This window comes from Emydura macquarii, unplaced genomic scaffold (genome assembly GCF_026122565.2).
Source record: "Emydura macquarii macquarii isolate MOO-44397 ecotype Brisbane River unplaced genomic scaffold, CSIRO-AGI_Emac_v2 contig_1263, whole genome shotgun sequence".
NCBI lineage: Eukaryota > Metazoa > Chordata > Testudines > Chelidae > Emydura > Emydura macquarii.
Genome location: NW_027131400.1, coordinates 9116854 through 9137894, shown reverse-complemented (window position 1 = coordinate 9137894; position 21041 = coordinate 9116854). Strand labels below are relative to the sequence as shown.

At 40.6% G+C, this 21041-nt stretch overlaps 1 protein-coding gene across 3 annotated transcripts in view; it reads left to right on the top strand.

Annotated features, from left to right (window-relative positions):
- Positions 1–20702, top strand: part of SUGCT (succinyl-CoA:glutarate-CoA transferase) — a 430017-nt gene extending 409315 nt beyond the window's left edge. For all 3 annotated transcript variants that reach the window (XM_067550388.1, XM_067550389.1, XM_067550393.1), the window contains one exon: positions 18641–20702. In XM_067550388.1, coding sequence (XP_067406489.1) covers positions 18641–18804 — 164 coding nt within the window. In that variant the 3' untranslated portion in view covers positions 18805–20702. The remainder of the gene's footprint in view (positions 1–18640) is intronic.
- Positions 20703–21041: the final 339 nt, after the last annotated feature.

The window sequence follows — 21041 nt, the reverse complement described above, 5'->3', positions numbered from 1 at the left end:
GTTGGTAAATCTACAGTGGGCATAGCAGTGAATCAAGTATGCAAGGCAATAAATAGACTTCTGCTACGAAGGGTAGTGACTTTGGGAAATGTGCAGGACATAGTGGAGGGGTTTGCCACGATGGGCTTCCCAAACTGCAGGGGGGTCATTGATGGAACTCACATCCCCATCTTAGCGCCTGCACACCTGGCAACCGAGTACATAAACCGCCAGGGGTACTTTTCCATAGTCCTGCAGGGGCTTGTGGATCACAGGGGTAATTTCACAGACATCAATGTGGGGTGGTCTGGGAAGGTGCATGAAGCTCGTGTATTTTGTAACTCAGGGGCTGTTCTCTAAGATGCAGGCAGGCACTTTCTTCCCTGACCAAAAAATTGACATTGGGGGTGTGGAAATGCCCATAGTGATCCTGGGGGATCCCGCTTACCCCTTGCTCCCTTGGCTAATGAAGCCGTACACCGGTCACCTTGACAGTGACAAGGAGTGTTTTTATAACAGGTTAAGCAGTTGAAGAATGGTTGTAGAATGTACCTTTGCGCATTTAAAGGGTAGATGGAGGAGTCTCCTCACTAGGCTGGACATGAGTGAGAAGAACCTCCCTTCTGTGATATCTGCTTGCTGTGTTCTTCATAACGTGTATGAAACGAAGGGGGAAAGGTTCCCCCAGGGTTGGACTATGGAGGCAGAAAGACTGGCCACCAATTATGAGCAGCCAGATGCCAGCACTACGCTGAGAGCTAACCGCGGAGTGCTTTGCATTAGGGAAGCTTTGAAAACCAGGTTCTGCAATGAGATGCAGGACTGATTTCTGTTCCTGTATGTCGTTTGCCTTTGATGATCCCCACACTCCCCTTCGATATCTGTGCCCGACAAATCCTTCCTGAACAAGATATGATTTAATAAAGAAATGCTTTGGAATGAAGAAAAACTTTATTTTTTAACATTGAAGTCATGGGGGAAGCAGGCGGGAGGGTTCATTCACTGTCTCCAGGTGTAGGGTGGTAGCTTGCTGGCCAGCTGTCAGCATGGCCGCCGCAGCTTTCTGCTCACCTCCACCGGGGTGGAGGAGAGCATGTGCTGCATCCTGGCCAATCTCCTCTGAGACCTCTTGGAGGGCGGGGGAGGGCGGCATAGCCCTTGGTTGAGAAGCATTATGGAGGGGCTGCAGTGGGACTCTGTCCTGCCTCCGCTCCTCATGAAGGTTCACAAGATGCTGAAGCATGTCTGCCTGGTCCCGCAGGAGTCGCAGCATCTCCTGCGTGGTGCTGCTATCATGGTCCTGCATTTGTCCCATGTTCTGGGACAAGGTCAGCCACCTCGCTCTTTGCTCTGTCTCTGCGGCTGCTGAGGCGTTCATGAGCTCTGCAAACATGTCATCTCTGCTTTTTTTCTAATCTGAGACAGTCTGTCCACAATACTTCTTAAGGGTCGGTCCACTGCCGAGGTGTCTATAGAATGAAAGAAAAATAACAGGGTAGCCACAGTTACATAGTGAAGAACATGATACAAATGTAACAATTTAGATACTGATCGGATGATACAATGTAGCAAATGATTTCCTCTCTGCTTGTATTTCAAGCTCTTCCAGAGAGGAACTGGGGACGGCGTGGTGGGGGGGAGACTGTGCTTAAAACACACATGAAGCCATGACGCTGTCTACCTTGATTACAGAGAAGAATCCTACCGTGGAGGGAGGAACAAGGCAGCCCTCACCTGAAAAGTTTTTCGAGTGATAACAGATTACATACAATAAATTTTCCGTATGATATCAACTGATGATAAATGTAGCATTTCTCATCACATAAAAAAACTGATCCCTGGGTGAACACCCAGTACAGTCAATGAAACGCCTGAGGTCCCCTTCGTGCCCTCTTCCCTCCCCCCGCTCCCTCCCAATGTACAAGGACAGAAATGCTAATAAGCAAGAAAACTCACCAGATGTGCCTTCCCCGGGATCATTAGTGCTGTCCTGTGTGCTGGTGGACTGCTCGGGGGTCAGGAATAAGTCCTGACTTTCTGGGAGAACGGACTCCCTGCTCTCCTGCACCCTGCTGGCCACAGCTTCCTCCTCCTCATCCACGGAGTCCCCCTCATTGATCATGGACTGTGAACTGGCAGAGGTATCAATGCTGTGGTGAGGCACCGTAGTGGGATCACCACCGAGAATTGCATGCAGCTCCTCATAGAACCTGCATGTTTTGGGAGAGGAGCCAGAGCGGCTGTTAGCTTCCCTGGCTTTCTGATATGACTGGCGCAGCTCCTTGATCTTCACGCGGCACTGCTGAGCGTCCCTCTGGTGTCCCTTCTCCAGCATGCCCTGGGATATCTTCCCATAAATGTCCAGATTCCTTTTGCTGGCTCTGAGCTCAGCCAGGATGGACTGCTTGCCCCACAGCCCGATGATGTCTAAGACCTCTGGTCGACTCCATGCTGGAGCGTGTTTGGGCTTTGCAGTAGCCATGCGGAGAACAGTGGCAAAGCTCTCTCCATGCTGGCAGCACAGGAAATGAAAATTCAAATCTTCCCAGGGCTTGAGGGGAGGGGACTTTTCCTGCTAGCATGACCACAGAGCAGCACAGCGCGACTGTCCAGAGTGGTCACAATGGGGCATTGTGGGATACATTCTGGAAGTCAATTAATTCGATTTAAGTCCCGTTGCGTCTACACTGACATTAAATCGATTTAACAAATTTGAATTAGGCGCTACGACATTTGCAGAGGTGGTCTTATTAAATTGATTTTACAGGCACCTTAATTTGAATTAACAGTGGGCGTCAGTGTAGATGTGGGTGTAATTAAATCGAATTAAGGGAGTTTAAGTTGACCTAAATCGCCAGTGTAGATCAGGCCTAAAACTAGATTGACTAGTGGTCTCCTCTGGTATAGCTATTTTTATTTTTCTATTTATATTGGGTGCTCTTTGTGCATCCAGCTTGTTATGTAGAAACATCCGTAAGAAATAAATCAGAGGAGGGTCATCATTATATGTGTGTCTCCTCCTTTTGGCCCCACGCCATTAAAAAGTTATATTAAGTGAGAATGAAGTTGCAGGAGGAGAACTGTGATAGATAAATATTCAGAGTAGATTTAAGTGCTCCCATATCATAGCAAGCAGTCCCTCTTTAAGATTTTTTTTTAAGTAATACCATCAAGGATTACTTTAAGCAAAAATAACAGCTGTCTTTGAAATTAATTTTAAAATGAATATAATCTGTAACAGGTACATACATAAGGGGTGAAGTAATTCCTGGCATTCTCCAGTTGATACAATATCTGAAAGTTGGGGGGAACACATTAGAATCCAGGAAAACTACACAAAGAATGTTATTTTATGATTTTTTCCCTGCAAGTGGATGAAGAAGCATTACAAACATGCCCTCCACCTGTAAGATTCAGTTATATGGCAACTAACCAGGGAATATTGAGTGTGTTAATATAAAATCTGTACATTGAATCAGGCAGAGAACAGCTGTCTTAGAAATCAGCCTGAGAATCAGCATAATCTATGAAAGGTATTTAAGTTAGCTTTAAACATTTTTGCGTGCTCCCAATGCAGAAGATAGGCTCTGTGCTTTGTGAATTAAGAAAGCAGTTGGTGTGACTTTCTGGAATTGGGCTGCCTTGTTAAGAATGAGAAACTCAAAACATTGTTCGTAGAAAGTTGTGTGAGTCCTTGTGATTTGCTGCTTCACAATATGGTTCCACATTTTATTAGGCTGAATATTGTGTTCTTAGTCAAATTAATGTCAAGCTATTAGGGGATAGAGATATGGGTATTTCAGCAGCATGTCATTTCTTTTTGAGCAAGAACTATGTTCCAATTTGCCTATGTTTTTGCTAAAGGATAGAGAGAAGCTTTCCTATGGTAACCGGATACTGTAAGGAGACGAGTAAGTTAAAAAAATAAAGTTGGAAATCCAACTAAAGCACAGGACTAAGGAGATAATTTTGGACTATAGTAAATACTTGACACTTTAATGCATTGAATAATACTGTGCTTGGGAGAAACCTACAGGCAAAAATTAAGTTGTCACTCAATCCAGAGTTAGAGTTCACTTATTATAGCACCTTTTATTTTTGTGCTGTGTAAACTGTTAGTGCCATGTAAACACGAGGGGATTGTGTACATGTAAACTGGGACCAAAATGACTACATGAGTTTTAATTCACTCCTTTAATTACTTCAGTTTGCAGTCTGTGTGTGGACACTGTCCCGTTGGATTAAGGATGTCCTATTTCAATTTAATGTAAATTGCTTTTGCACTGATTTAAATTAAATTGAAAGAGGACACTTTTAATCCAAAATGAGTGTGTTCACACACTGACCTGCACTGACATAACTAAAGGTGTGAAGTAAAACAGACCAGTTATTTTGGTTCCTGTGTTTGTGTACACCAGCTGTAAAACCGCTGGCAATTCAAGTACATTTACACCCATTCTTAAGGCCCCTTTACATCACCAGGGCAGTGTAAAGGAGCCTTATGTAAATGAGAATCAGGCCTTTAGAGTTGAAGCAGGAGACATTAAGGGCTTTAATAATATTTGTCAGAAATTTTAAGAGAAAATACTTGCCAGTTGTATGAGGTTAAGGGGTTGGGATGAAGATTGAAAGGATTGCAGTGAAAAAGCAGATTCTTGAGAGTGAAAGAAGTACCATAAAATGAAAACCCACGAGTGCAAGTGGCAAAGGATCAAAGGTGAGGGGGTGTGTGGGAGGAAGGTGCTGCTGATACTCCCAGACAGTCAGTGATGGAAAAATTCCATTAAAAACCATCACCTGCTGCTTAAAATTAGAGCTTCAGAATTACAAAATGAGTAAGGAAAAACACTTTGCTTCACAGTTAAAGGGGAGTAAGGGAAATGGCCAAAATATCAGGAGGGGGAAAAGGACTGAGAGGACAGGGAATTGTTTTAATGAAACTGATATGTGTGTATTTGAGATGGGATATTGCTTATGCGTGGCTGGTTTCAATCTGATTTTAATTTTGTCTCCCAAGCTTTTCAGTTGTCTCCTTGAGCGCAAAGAGTCTTTTAGTTGTAATATGGGGATAAGCAAAGGAGCTTTGGATTGCTTCCTAACCTTATGCCTCATTCCTCTTCATGGGTGTGTCTGGCTCTTAAATTTCTTTTTCTTACTCCTCCTCTAGGCTTTGTGGGTGAGGAGAGATGATTTCTGACTCTTTCACTCTTTGCAGGGCAGAATGCAACATTGAAATCCTGGTCTGACATAAGAGAGGCTAGCAAATGTTGAAAGCCGCAAGAACTTAGAGAGAGAGGCACACACACTTCTCCCACCCCCAAATCAAATTGAAGGCTGCTTGGTTTCAAGTTTCTCTGTGCCTTATATTGCTTTGATAGTTTCAGCTAGATGAGCTGAATATCACATGTCAGGGATTGGCAGAAGGCAATGGAAAGCCAAAATAATTCTCTGTCCTTCCGACTGAGACAGTATTGATCAAATTGTCAGTTATAAATTCATGGAAGTTTGGGCCAAATCTGGAATATGCCCTTTCCCCACTACACTCCCAAAGCTCAGATCCAAATGCTGCGTCTTCTTTTAAGAATTTAAAGATAAAATAAAACAGATGAATGTTTGGAATAGGAGGTAGCAGGGAATGCAAGCATGTGCGCTTTTTCATTTTTCTTGCTGAATCAAAGAACCATATCGCCTCTTGTGAACTTCTGCTAACAAAACGTAACCGTTGGCCTAGATGTTCGCAAGTGACTAATGATTTTGGGTGCCTCAATTTTTCAGTGCCCAACATGAGACATCCTAGAGGAGACTGATTTTCAGAAGCTGGGTGCTCAGCACTTTCTGCAAATCAGCCCCCTTTCATCTATTTCAGGTTGCCCATTCAAAAACAAAGACATCCAAAATCACAGCCAACGTTTTTAACAGCCTGTGCTGAAGGGAGTCTGAGCATCTTACCCAGAAATAATGAAAAATATAATATGCAACTGGCCATGTAATCCAGAACGAAATATCAAATGCAGTTCCTCTCCGCTTTTGCTATGGAGGGTACCTTTGCAGAGTGCTCCTGCTGCAAAAGGGCTGTGGGGGTCTGGAGGAGTGGGAGCGGTGGAGTCAAGATGGGTAAAAATCAATGATTTTTTTAAAAAAATATTTTAAAAATAGTTTTTTAAATGTAAGCTGATTTTTTTTATTCTGTTTCAATTAGAAGGAGTTTTTCTTTTTGAAAATAAAGCTGTTTAAAATTAAATCTGAATGTAATACAAAATATGTTAAGGCCTAAACTTACTACAATTTTGTTGTAATTGTGATTCATGTTTTGATAAGAGAAGTTTATGTATCCAAAACGTGTAAGGTTGTTGGTTTAATAAACTTTTTATATGCGGTTTTGTGTGTTTTTAGTAAATTCCAGTTACCATTCTAATGCCGCTTGATGTAAATTGTGAGCAAAAAGGTAATTATTTAGTAAATCAGCAATATATCTTTCACCATTTTCTAACATACTAAAATGTACACTTAATAAGAATCTGAAAATATTAAGCTATATAATTGCTTAATAAATAAATACATATAGTGATAGTGTACCCTGCTATGTAGCAAAAGAGCAGTCTGGGACCCCAGAGGTATAGTGAACAGACCCACTGGTGTATGGAATATGGCCTCGGACTCAAAAAACCATGCCACTAGCTACTGGGTTGATAGCAAAGACCTCAGTGGTTTTAATGGTGGATGAGTGTGTTGCATTCTACAATGGTATAGCAAGCGGATGCAGGCATAGCAGTTGTCCACTACTATATAGAACAAATGGAACTATTCCATATAACAGCCCTAGACCACACACTAACCCCTGCAAATCATCTTATGAATGCATGCCAATGGAGCACAGGTCAACGGATGAGAGAGCATGGATGGTACGACACAAGCCATCACCGTTAAAACCAATTCAGGCATCTGTTCTGGTAATGGAGGAAAGTCTTACAGTCATGGGTGAGTGGTGAAGCAACAGGTGTGGTGAAGCTGGCAGTTGTAGTCGCAGATCTGCATGTAGGCAACCCACACCACCAGTTATGATAGCTTTGCGGAAAATTAGAACTTTAAGCGACAAGCCTACCACCAGCCGACCTGAGAGAGGCACAGCACTTGTTACAAGAGAAGCAGGCAGGTATAGGGCTGACATTGCTTCACTCAGTGAAATCAGATTCATGCTGAAGGGCAATTCACAGGGATTGGAGAAGGTACATGTTTTTTGGGCAAGGTCACCCATCTTCAGAGCCACGACAACTGAGTGTTGGCTTTGCCATTAGCAACGCCATTGCTTCTAAGATTGAAATCTAAAGGCTTAAGTGATCATCTCATGGTTCTGAAGTTGCCATTGAAACTTAAGTGGCATGTTACTATCATCAGTGCTTATGCGCCTACCATGGCAAATGCCAACGATGAGAAAGAAAATTTCTGTAGTGACTTAGATAAACTTGTCATGTCTACATCAGCATCAGATAAACTGAGTATCATGGAGGACTGATTTGGTTGGAAGTAATGCAATAATCTGGTGGCATGCCATCGGATTGCATGGGACTGGGAGAGAGAATAACATCAACCAGCAATTAGCCATCATGAATACCGTTTTCCACCTCTCAGGCAAAAAAGAAAAGGTCATGGATGCCCCACAATTCAAACAATGTCATCTTACTGGCTATATCATTGTCCGGTGGCAATATCTACATGATGTACAAGTCACCACAGCCATGCACAGGGCAGACTGCTGGAGAGATCATTACATGAGTCACTCCAAACTGTTGTTAGAAATTTGACCAGTGCATCACAAGTCATCATCTCAACCAATCAGATGGCTCAATGTAAAGTGAATACGAGATGAAGCTACATAAGCACAGCTCTGTAATAACATTACAGCAACTGTGTCTGACCGTGCTGGCTTGACTCTAGTATTAATGTAAACAGTAAGTGAACAACTTTTTGTGACTCTGTATATCAACCTGCTCTTGCCACCTTGGGTACAGCAAAATGATGTAATTAAGATTGGTTTGATGAGAATGATCCAGAAATTCAATAGCTGCTCACTAAAAACATGAGAGGCGTTGTCAAATTCTTGTATCTTATGTCCTTGTATGCACAGTTGTAACATACAGGAATCTGTGTCGTGATCTCCAACCTAAACTTAGAGACATGCAGGATCAATAGTGGAATGCCAAGACAGATGAAATCCAGGGATATGATGACTGTCATGAGATCGAAGACTTCTGTGCTGCTTTAAAAGACATATATGATTCTACACATACCGTTACAGTTCATTTGAAGAGTGCTGATGGCCTAACTGAAAGAAGTCCTTCAGAGGTGGCAGCAGCGTTTCAGTGATATTTAGAACACAGCGTCCATCATCACAGATAAGGCACTAATAAGAGTAGTGGATCAGCCAGTAATGACAAAAAGGACACAGCCCCATCCATTGATTAGGTTAGCATTGCAATCAGTGCCATGAAGATCTGCAGGGCTCCCAGATCTGATGACATTCCTGCAGAAATATGCAAGTATGGAGGCGGCAAGATCCTGCTGAGGTGACTGCATGGACTATTTCTCAGTACATGGAGTTCTGAAGATGTAAAGACTTCAAAGACACCACCATTGTCACCATATAGAAGAGGAAAGGTGAAAAATCTGACAGTGGTATCTCTCTCTCCATTGCTGGAAAGATTCTGACCAGAGTACTCTTTGATCATCTGCTACATCACATAGCTAATCACATGCTACTGGAGTCACAATGCAATCTTAGGCCAACATAAGGAAGAGCAGACATGACATTTGTAGCCTATCAGATTCAGGAGAAATGCAGAGGACAACAACAGGACCTTTATGCTGTCTTTATGGACCTGGCTAAAGCATTTGACATGGTCAGTAGACCTGGCTTTCGCAATTATTATGTAAGTTTGATTGTCCAGAGAAATTCACCAACATTCTGAGGCTATTTCATTGTGGACTGCTTGGACAAGTCTGCATAGATGATATTCTGCTTGGCCCATTTCCTATTGCTAATGGTATTAAGCAGAGCTATGTAATTGGTCCACTCTTGTTTGATCTCTTCTATGTATCAGTGCCCAATGATGCTACAAGAGAACAAAATGTCAGTATCAGGATACATTCCTGATCCTCTGAAAAATTATTTAATCTGAACAGGCTGATCTTCCATTTAGGTCTCTGAGGCAATTGTTCATGAGCTGCTATATGATGATGACTGTGCTCTAGAGGCACATACTCTAGAAGAGATACAATTGATTATGGACAGATTGGCAGAATCTGCAGACAGATACGGATTGACAATCAGTCTGAAAAAGACAGCGGTCATGTATCAACTTGCTCTAGGGAATCCTTACATGAAACCAAAAGTCCCCATCATCAAGATGCAGCTGAATGCTGTTACAGATTCTGCTATCCTGGTAGTATATTGTCAAATGATGTTACTAAAGACAAGGAGCTGACAAGTCATATCAACAAAGCCAGTTCATGAGGCAGAATCTGGCAGCAACATGGTATTAAACCAAGCTAAAAGTCTATAAAGCATTTGTGCTGTCCAACTTGTTGTATGCATATGAGATCTGCTACAGGCATCACATTAAGCTTCTAGATAAGTTCCATTTACAACATCTGCCTGCCATGCTGTGCATCAAATGGCAGGATTAAGTTACCAGTAAGGAGGTTCTGGAATGTAGTTGCTCCACAGGGATTGAAGCCATTCTTATCACATCACAGTTATGCTGGATTGGTCATGTGTCGAGGATGGACAGCACCAGAATGCCAAAGCAGTTGCTGTGTGGAGAACCGAAAGTGGGCAACTGCATATAAGGTGGGCAGAAGAAATGCTTCAAGGACACACTGAAGAATAACTTGAAACAGTGCAACATTGACAGCTGGGAGTTGTCAGCAACAGATAGATCACGTTAGCAATGTGGGGTTACCAGGCTTGAGATTAACTGCTGTATGGATTTTGAGGCATAGAGGCCAAGTCATAAACAACAGCAGACTCAGCAGACACAGATTGTAATCTCTTCCTCGGCATCAAGCTACCTATGCACTTCATACAGAAAGGACTGCCACTTGCGCATCAGCCTTTTTAGCTCACAAGGCATAATACCATCGTCAGCATCATCTTCAGTCACAGAAGACAACAAAAAAGCAAAAAGATGTACCAAATCTAGTGTTAAGGCTCTGTTTAATTGTAAATCAACATGTTTTAATGATTATATCCACCTTTCTTTAGAAAACAAATGAAGTACAAATGGGAAAGTCGATTAAAATTTTTATTTAAATCAAGGCTCTCTACTTTAAATCAATGCACCCTATGTGGAAAAGTGATCAACATCTGCATGGTGCAGAGCTCTGTTCAGTCAGAGTCAGTTGTCTTGTTTGGACAAACAGTTCCAAATATTTCCATGATACTCCTGTGTGGATAGGTTGGCTGGTTGTCATTTACGCTGAAGACTTGTAATGAACAGAATTTTGTTGGCTGCTATGCAGATAAAGAGTAATGCTGATTGAAAAATTTGTGACTAAACTTTTTTCTGTCAGATAATGCTGTTTCTTCAACACTGAAATGTTTTGTGGAAAGGTATCAGTTTTGATTAAATTTCTCAAATCTGAGGGGAGCAGGGGAGGGAGGAACAGAGAGAGAAGGAGAGAGAGAAAAAAAAAGCCCTAGCCCAGAATAGCCAATAGGCTGATGGCTAGGGTACTTCCCTGTGATGCGGGAAACCAAGATTCAAGTATCCTGATCATGGACATATGTTAGATACTGAAATGCAGTCAAGGTTGGTTTTAACCGTCTTCAAAATATTGTCAGACTATAGCCCATGTCTAGGCTGAATATTCATTATGCTTGCTATTGTACTGTTCTTGCATGTGGTCTAGTGCTGTGGCACTCTGGTTTTCAGTTATGCTTGTCCTTTGTGCAGTTGAAACTGGGCTACTTAAATATGCTATATCCTGCACTGCAGAAAAACTCTGATACAGTGCATGGGGCATGTGCAGAATGCTAGCATGGTTATTTATTGGGAAGAAACGAAGGTGGTTCTGTTTATTAACGACTATGTACTTTGCCATGCATATCTGAAGGGGTTTCCTTTCAAGTGTCTAACTTTAACTTACAATACTTGCAATTGAGTCAGAATTATCCGACTGAGCTTCCAGCATCCTATGTACTTGTAGCAACTCACACTTGTTTGTCAGAATGGTGAAGGGTTTTAGCTCTTGTTGCTTGCACTAATACAAGCTTTTGTATGGAGCTTTTGGTGCTCAGACTATGATTGGAACATCTTTGCTTATCTTTGCTTCTGCAGTCCTTCATTTCAGAAATGCCTTATGACAAACTCCAAGGAGTGCAACGTATTTAACCTTTTTTGAATAGGCACTTAATTTTAATTCTCTAAGGCCTTTTCCATGGCATGATGATGTTTCAGTGGTTTTATCTGTTTTTATCTTATGTTTTAATGTGTTTGATGTGTCTTAACTTTATTGGTTTGTTTGGCGCCTGGAATGCTATGGCAGATAGGCGCCGAATAAATAGAATTTATTATGGTGATGTTGAATTCAAGTACTGGGGAGATCAGTGAGACAGCTTGGTACTGTAGCTATCGTAATTTTAACTGATATAAAGCTTGACTAATTGTTGCATTATTAAGCCTTGAAGATTAAGCAGTATCTACAGTGTGTATCTTAGCAATGTTCCAAAGAAGTCAAAATAAAACCACTGTAGTGAAGAATTTGAGATGTAGTAAAAGAAATGGTTAGTTTGTGTTTACTTGTAGCTGTAAATGTGGCACCTAAATCCTAATTTAAAAGAAAAAATAATCTAACCGAAGCAACTGTTTTTCACTTCACTCTTTTCTTCACATGGTCTTGCCCATTAATTACACAACACGAGTGCATTCAGTGTTGTGGGGAGTGCAGTGATCAGAGCAAGGGGCTGGGAGTCAGGATTCCTGTGTTCTACCTGCTGCTCTCTTTTGGACCCTAATCCAGTGCCCATGCTGCTGCATCTGGGCAGAGCGTGTGCACAGCACAGCACCCCACCCACACACCATCCACTGAAGCTGTGTAACTTTGATCAAGGCAACTCACCTCTTTGTGCCTCAAGGGGTAGTAATCCTTACTTTAGAGGTGAGTTGTGTTTAATTAACATTTGTATAGCATTTGACTGGCTGATGTCTGGAACCTGGCTCTTTGAAAGACTGGAAATGATGTCCACTAGGAATCTGGGATTGCTAAGGCCTAAATCTGCAGCCTTTACGCATCCCTAAAGGACACTGAAATAAAGTGGAATTTTACATTAGGAAAGGATGGGGAATCATTAATGATGGATCATAAGTAAGGTTAAGCTTCTGTCACAGGTAAAAGTCAGCGACCAGTCACAGGCAGTAAACAAATATTCATGGGAGCCCACAACCTGTCCCTGATTTTTACTAAAAATACCCTGGGGGAGGGGAGAAAGCAGAGCTGCTGGAGCTTGCAGCTGCTCCAGCCCGCTGCTCTGAAAAAAATGATGTAAACTATATACTAAACTTCCTAAACATGAAAAGAGCATAGAACATAAAACTTGCTAGTGCCAGTGGAAGCAATTACAACAGTCACTGTCAGGTGGACATGGTGTGGACAGTGAGATTCAAAAACAAATATTAACAGAAGCTTCAGGATGGAAAGAAATATTGGAAAGATTGTTGGATGTTACCTATTTCTTGCTTCACGAGGTTTAGCATTCCAAGGGGATAATAATCTGATTGGTGACCCACACAATGGTAACTTCCTTGAAACTCTTGGGATTAAAGCTTTAGGGGGCTAATCCATGATTTTGCAATGAAAAAGGCCAGAAAAATAAAGCTTTAAAGTAAATTGGCCTTATTATAAAATGTTTGCAGTCACATTGGTCCATTAGTATAATAAAATCAAGACATTGACAGGATATAATACCTTTATAATGACCAAAACGTTACAAAATAGTCAGCAAACTTGTAGGACTCTCAAAATAGCAAAAGGGGGGCATTTTTCAGAAACGTAACATATGTAACAGTAATTTCAGAATTCAAACTTTTTTCATGGCTCATGAGATTGTATGTATGGGATGAGGGATTGTGGTATGTGTGTGGGAGGGGGCCTGTGTTACAAGTTTGTACATGGCCCGAAGAAATTATGCTTGGGCCCTGCTCATCCCCAGGAACCGGAAGGGCTGGGGAGTTGAAAAGGGGAGAAGCCCTTTTTTCCCTAGACCAAGCTGAGCAGCACCCACCTTTCCTTCCCTTGGAGGTAGCAAAATACCAGGTTTGGTCAGGACCTGCCCTGGGCATCGTGCTAGGTGCTCCTTTCTAGGGGAGAATTTTTCCCTCACCCCCAGATTGTCCAAAGTGGAGTGGGGTTTTTTTTTTGCCTTCCCCACAGTGGGTTCAGGGAGGGCTTGTTATGGTGTGTAGGGAAGGGCGTTGGGCTATAATGTCGCAACTCATTATGTAAGTGAAGGGCAGATGTCCAGTGCAGATACTCCATAAGGAAGGGATACAGTGACCAGATAAATGGCTTGGTAAAGGACTTAAAAAGGAGGTGTTTGTTAAAAGAGGGAAGGCGGGGGGGAGTAGTTCTGGGCTCCTATGACTGGTATGGCAGGGAGCCAACCTCCCTTTCTTATAGCCCACCTTAACCCTTGTTCAAGGGGGTGAGGGAAGGTAAGGTCCCAGCAATGGATGGAAAAAGAGGGGGGCTGACGGAAGCCCCCCCTGGTAGATATTGAATGAACATGGAGTTACCTGCGTTGTATGTTTTTATCTGCCAGATAGTCCAGACATCTAATAATAGTAAAGTTGCAGCTTGATTAAAACCATATCAAGTGTCTCCTGTCCTCCTTTCGGTATATGCAACTTTGATGTATATAATTTGCCTGTTTTTATGTAAAATAAATACATTTATACAGTTTCTTGAAATCAGGCATGCAGACATTTTTAAGAATAGCTCAAAAATGGGGGCTTCTTTGCACCGAATCATATCATATTTGTAAAAATATTGTTGTTGTACAATGATTAAACTGTGTCTGGGATAAAGGGATACCTTTAAACTCCTTTGTCATCAAACTGATTACCATGTTTTTCTTCTCAGTTTGTACAGTGATTGGCACAACAGGGGCCTGGTCCATGACCATGGCCCCTCAGCACTATAGAAATAAAAATAAATAACAAATTTTATTTAATGTCAGTACTCATTTTCTTTTCTTTCTTTGAGCTTCTTATACAATGCTCACTGATAATGCAAAGACTCCCACAGTTTTAAAATATCCTCAATATTCACACAGCCAAAAAACTGCATAAGCAAGGGCAAACAGAAGACAGTTAACTACGTAAATCCTATGAGTGTTTTCAAAATTTTGTGCATGAAGAAATTTGCGAGGCACAAATTTAGAGGCTGACGTTAGGCCTTTTTGAAAATGTATATATTGTCTTTTCACTTGTGTAGAAATTACCTTCACAGTCGTATTATTAATTTGAACATTTTTAGCTCAATAAATGTTCACAGGGCATTTCTGTTCTGTAAAAGTACTATGTAAAACTAGTACCTTCCAATGTTTCTCCCTGCATGTATTCAGAATCAGAACTATTGGCATACGTGACAGAAATAATCTTTTGCTACTTATAATTATTGCTGGTCAAAACTTGGAATTTCCTATCCATGGAAAATTCTGACATTTAAAAAAAGGTTTGGTCTGGTTTCAGAACCAAACTAAACATTTTTAAATTTAACACCAGTAATACCCTTATCAAAATAGTTTCATTTAAGAAAAATCAAACAATTTTGGTTTGATTTTCTTTTGAAATGGTGCAGCCAGCTGCCCTGATTCCCATGGAGTCCTCAAGCTGTCCTTGACTCCTCTTTCTGGATGAGATTCTCAGTGCTTCCAGCATCCCTGTTATGTCCTGCAGACCCCTACTAGAGCCAAGGCTTGGGGCTCCCAGCCTCAAGTCAGTCCATCTGGCGGGTATTCCTCAGAGCTGTGGATCTGGGAATTCCCAGGTTTCCCAACAGCCCACCAAGCAAGCTGTAGGAAACTAGGCAGGTTTCTGATACAAACCATCTGGCAGGAAAGGTTCTCTTCGGATCTTTGCCTGTCTTTCAGTGAAAGTTGTCAAAATGGAAATGTTCAGTTTTGATGAATTGGCATTTTCTGATGAAAAACGGTGTCTTTGGAAAATTCCTGACTAGTGCTGCTTGCCACTTCTGTTATCCCTACAGAACAGAGCTGGATGGTATATCTTCTTGAGCAGATTCAGCAGGATAGATTACTATGTTCCTGTTTCAGGCCAATCAGCTACATCTCTGTACACCCTATGCTGGCTTTCGGTTTTCAAGAGGTTTCACAGATGAAAAATATAGAACCTTTATTAATAGTGATGATGCACAGGAAGGAAAGAACTCTGGTTGACTTTCAGTTCCAAGTTGAATTTGCAAGGTTGGAAGGTAGAATAAAAGCCTAGCTATTTGTCAACTGAATACATTTGCCCTGGAAGTCAGTAAATAAATTACATTTTCTTCTCCCTTTTTTTAATCAGCTCTCATCCAAAAACACAGTGTACAAAATGTCCTGCTGGAAGTCATGGAGAGACAATAAATATGGAACCCCAATGTCATTTTTACAATCACTTTTCATAGGAGAATCCTAAGCAGTTATTCTTGCTATACATATCAGAACATATTGTATTTGCTATGTTTATGGATGAGAGCTGATAAAATGGAAGGGAAAAATATATAATTTATGTGGGGTTAGAAAGGCCCTAGGGATAGATTTGGATGGGGGTATACTTGCATGCAAACAATTATGGGTTACTGAAACTGAAAGACTTATTTAAGGATCGATCATTTGGCTAACATCTGGAACCTGTAAGAAATTAAAAGCAGACATTGGTATGCAATATACTCTTCTCTCTGATCAAACACATTAGATTAATATCACCTTGGGTTCTCTCTGGGAATCTTTCATGCCCACACATATAATTACTCTTCTCCTCCGTAAAATATCTTTCACCTATTGCAGTTTATCAAAATTAAGAGTACAGTCACCTAAATGAACAATCCTCTCCCACATTTGGACATTTACATCAACATGACTGCTTGTGAATGCTCTTTCTACATGCAATAAGGCCAGTTTATAGTTTTAGTTTTTAGTTTTAGTTAAGATTTTCTGAAAATTATGATGATCATTTTCTAATACAAAATGTATTGCTCCTAGCATGAGGTAATTCTATTTTGGACTTCATTATGATGGCTAAAGATGAATTAATCACTGGATTGAATTTTACATTCAATGTAGGAAAACAGAGGACAGTCCCATCCAGTAATATATATACTTGTGCTCCCAAAGGGCTCCTCTCCCAAAGATGAGGAAACTTATGAACAAAATGGATTGGGAAGAAAAATCTAGAAAGAAACATGTGAATTAAAATTGGGAGTTCTTTAAGACAACTTTATTAGATGGCCAAATAGCCACAATTCCACAATCAAGAAAGAGGACAACTGTGGGTTAAAGTCCATCCTGGCTTAATGGAGAAATGAAGGCAGCAATTAGCTATCATGATAAATGGATAAAAAAGGAAACAGATAGCAATCAGTATAAATTAGAAATAATGAAGTGTAGAAAATTGATAAGGGAATCTAAAGACATAAGGAAAAAATCATGGTTGTCAGGTCTAGGACAAGAAGGAGTTTTCTCAAGTACACTAGGAACAAAAGAAATATGTATAGGCTAATTATTTGATGGAGATGGTAAAAGTGTTAATAATGAGGCAGAGAAGGCAGAAATATTCAATACATATTTCTGTTCTGCATTTGGACAGAAGCAGGGCAATATATTTATATCACATGAGGATGATGAAGTACTTTCCAGTGACTGTGTCCTGGAAAGCAGTGACTCTGAGAAGATTTTTGGGATCATAGTAGATGAACAAATCAACATGAGCTCCCAGTATGATGCTGTGGCAAAAAGGATTAATGTTATACTTGGGTGTATAAATGGGGGAGTAATGAGTAAGACTAGGCAATTGTTTTTACCTTTGTATACAGTATTGATGAGACAGATACTAGAATTCTGCATATCATTCTGGTGTCCATATTTTAAAAAGTATGTTGACATTTTGGAAGGGTGCAGAAAAGAGCCACAAAAATGATTTGAGGGGCTGAAGAAAATACCTTACAATGAGATACCTGAAGAGCTCAATCTGTTTAGCTTATTGAAAAGAAGCTTGATAAATGAGTTGATTACAGTGTGTTGGCTTTATGGCACTGCCTCTTCCATGTAAGGGCATGTTGGAGTACTGCATAGACAGGGATGGGGCATGTTGGGAGCAAAAGATGACAAGAGTGGAGAAGGCTGCATTCTGACAAGCTTGGATGAGTGGAGCAGTCCCTATGGAATTGTTCGTTTTGCACAAGTTAGAGTAGCCCTGTAATTGACACTGGAGCTGGTTCAGGCCTGAACCAGCCTTAAGAACGAGAGTTGGCAGAAAGGTGTCCAAGTGCCAGTTTGCTACCGCCTACCCTTCCTTAAGATTTCATGCTCAGTGCACCTGAGAATAAGCTCTTTCTGTTAAAAAAAAAAAAAGTGAGGGGGAAAGTCATTATAAAAATAGCGTCTAATTATTGTTTTTAAATAGTTTACATAGATACGTTTCATTATGTCTTTTCTCTTTCTGATCCAAATGTCCCTTTCAGAACTAAGTCCAAAGGCCAGAGTTTGGCGTGATAAATTGCTATGTGCTTCTTTTTTTACATATCTAAATAGAGGCATTAGTATTACATGCAGAATAACAGGGAAATAACTGTGCACGATGCAGCTTGGCATCTGTTATGGTGATATAATAAAGGATGTGATCGTGACTAGAGGGAATCCTTTGGGAAATCATCCCAAAAAATCATTGTTGAATTTTGGATTGAAGAAAAGTTTTGGATTGACCGTTCTGGAAACGTAGCATCCTCTATTTCTCCATAGACCAGATACAGCGCTAGAAGTGCCATTGTACGTTTCCCTGAAAATATACCCTAACTCACGCCTCAGAGGGAGTGTGTCATTTGTTCTCCATGCCCATTCAGTATTTGCCTCTCTGCTGAGACTGCCAATAAATATGCCATTTGGGCACTTGTCCAAGATGGACTAAATTGAGACCAACATTTCACTTTTTTGTGGGCACCAAGCAATCATCAGAGTAATGACTGAACAGAGAGTAGAAGTGCAAGGCTCTGTATACCATTGCCAACTTCTTAAGTCATCCAGTTACCTGAGAATGGTGACCCTTCAAGTCTTCAAGTGCAAGTGTTCTGGAGCCTTCCCCAATTCCCATTAAAATCAGTGGAAAGACTCTCTTTGAGTTCAGTGGGCAACAGGACTGAGCCCTTAGTGAATTAATGTTGCACTCATGTGACTAACATACAACTGGATTATGGCTGTATTCTTTTGATGTGGAATTTGTTCGATAAACACAAATGTGGTTTTTTTTAAAGGTAAGCTTAATAAGCTTAATATAATATTTGTGAGCTAACCATCACAGAAACCAACACAAAATATTCCAATATAGCATTAAATACTAGCACATGTAATCACTCATTCATATAACTTCTCCTTATGTCCATTCTTTTACAGGACCCGCTGTCAGATACAGTGAATTCAGTGCATCAAAGCCCAAGCCTCCGCCTCTTGTTGGACAACATACGGTGGAGGTACTGAAGAGTGCACTGGGGTATGAGGACAATGCCATTGAGGAGCTGCTCAGCACTGGTGCAGCTGTTCAACATGAAGTCAAGTGAAGAGTTTTAGCTCTAGTCTGTCATGCTGAGTTCATGTGATTGTTCTTCTCTTGGATCCCTTCAACGCTCCCAAGGAATTTCAAAGGGAGGAAACAATTTAATTCTTAATTTTCTTCCTTGTGTTTGGAATGAATCTAACACTGATGTATCAACTAAAGCAATCTTGTATTTACTGCATAAAAGAGATGTTTTGGGGTGGAGGGTAAATGTTCTGATTACAGAATCCTATGAGGCTAATCGTTTCCTATATTTTTGTCTGGGGAATGTAATTCTTATCATAATCATGATAATTGCCTAAATTGTTTGTCCCCACAATGACAGAGTCTATGAAAAGAAGCAGATCCTTGAAACACTTGCATGCTGTGATCTCCATTTGCACGTTACTTTTAAAAACATTTTAGCATGAAATCGGAGTTGTGAGCAAATTGATGGCCCTGTGATTGATTTTAAACAGAATTCTGAGCTCATGAGCTCTTTGTTAATCTCTAATTTAAACCATCGTTGAAGTGCCTATTGTAAAACTGACTTCTATTCCCACATTTAGTTGTATAAATATTTGCTTTATATTACATTTATTGCTATGGCAATCCCGGAGCATGCAGCAGAAATAAACCTTGACTGTTGCGTTTTTCCAGTTATGTAAAGAGCATGTTCCAAGACCAGTTGAGAGTCAAAACATGAATGAATGGTACTGGTCTTTGTGATTTTATTCAATTCAGTATTTGTAATTGGAGATGGATCCAAACCAGGACCACATATCTGAACACCATGTGCCAAAGTTTGGAGGAAGTTTGGATCTCACTCTGTGTGCTGGGGACAGCTCCACAACTCTTTAATGGCCATGACCTCAATTCCATTTTACTAGGAGGAAAATTCAGATATGAATCCAAATTTTTGGCTCAGGCCTGTATTAAAACAGGGCCAGGTTCTACTGGCCTTGGTCAAATTAAGTAATACTTAGCTGTGCAGTAGGACTACTTATGGAGAAAGGTATTACTCTTGTCAATAAGGGTGAAAGAATCTGGCCCATAATAAATACCAAGCAAGAGATTAAATAAAAGCCACTACTTCTATACAAACTGGTTTGGCAGTTCTTCAGCTACGGAAGAAATGCCATGCCTCAGTATCCAAGCATATAATTTACAACTGAAGAAAACTCTGCATGGGAAGGTTTCTAAACTTTCTTGTGTGCACCAGTGGAGTGAGGCAATGCCCTTTTATTCCTAGAGCTAAATAAAACTAACTCAAACTGACACTCGGCAAATAACGTCCATATTTTTCCCGATGTATCGGAAACAGGCCTAGCATTATAACTAGCCTGTCACTTTGTTTCCACTTTAACAAACAAGATCCTCTGTATTACATTTGAACTTCACGACTGTATATTACCTTCTGGGAACAAAAAACGTTATTACGTAGCCAAGTTCAAATGCAACCATATTGCGGTTGCTCATTTTTGAAGCTCTGCGTTTTTGGCTCATTTGCTTGCTTGTTTTGTGCTTCTTGTTGTGTTCTCTTTTTCAGATCGTCTCCTAATCATTTTTTGCTTTCATTGCATTTCTGGTAACTGATTTAATGCTCTGCTCATGTGCTAAAGACATAAGGAGATTGTGGACTAGTGACTTCCTAAATAAATATAGAAATAAGTGTGCATTGAGAGCCAAATGAATAGGGAGACCATAGGGGAAGAACTCTGATTTGAGAAAAGGTTTGTGTGGTGTTTCCATGTAATCCACCTTTAATCCAAGAGGATCAGCCAATTTACTGAGAGAAACAATGATTTGAAGTCAGCTTCAGACTGAATGGATGATCTAGTACTAAATTGAGTTTTGTTTATTGCTGCAAACTATTGCACACTATCAAATCATGTTTACAAATAAATGTGTTGTTTCCACTTATTGAGGCCCATTCTTTTTCCTTTTTCTAAGACGTGAATACATAAATAAGATACCATAAAATCACACTCAGTTTAGTTCAAGGCTTTCTAAAGGATCTTTTTCAGAGGTGTACCAAGCTATGGCAAGAACTAAATGCTAGATCCTCAGTTAGAGTAAATTGGTGTAGCTCCATTGATATTAACAGAACAGTGCTGATTTACACCACTTTAGGATCTAGACTAACGTCAGTGTATTTGTTCCAATGTGACCCCCCAGGTTTTCTTTGCTCCCCTTTTAAGTGTTTTCTTCACCAATATTTTGACATTCAGATGCCAAAGGAGATAACCTGTGACATTATTT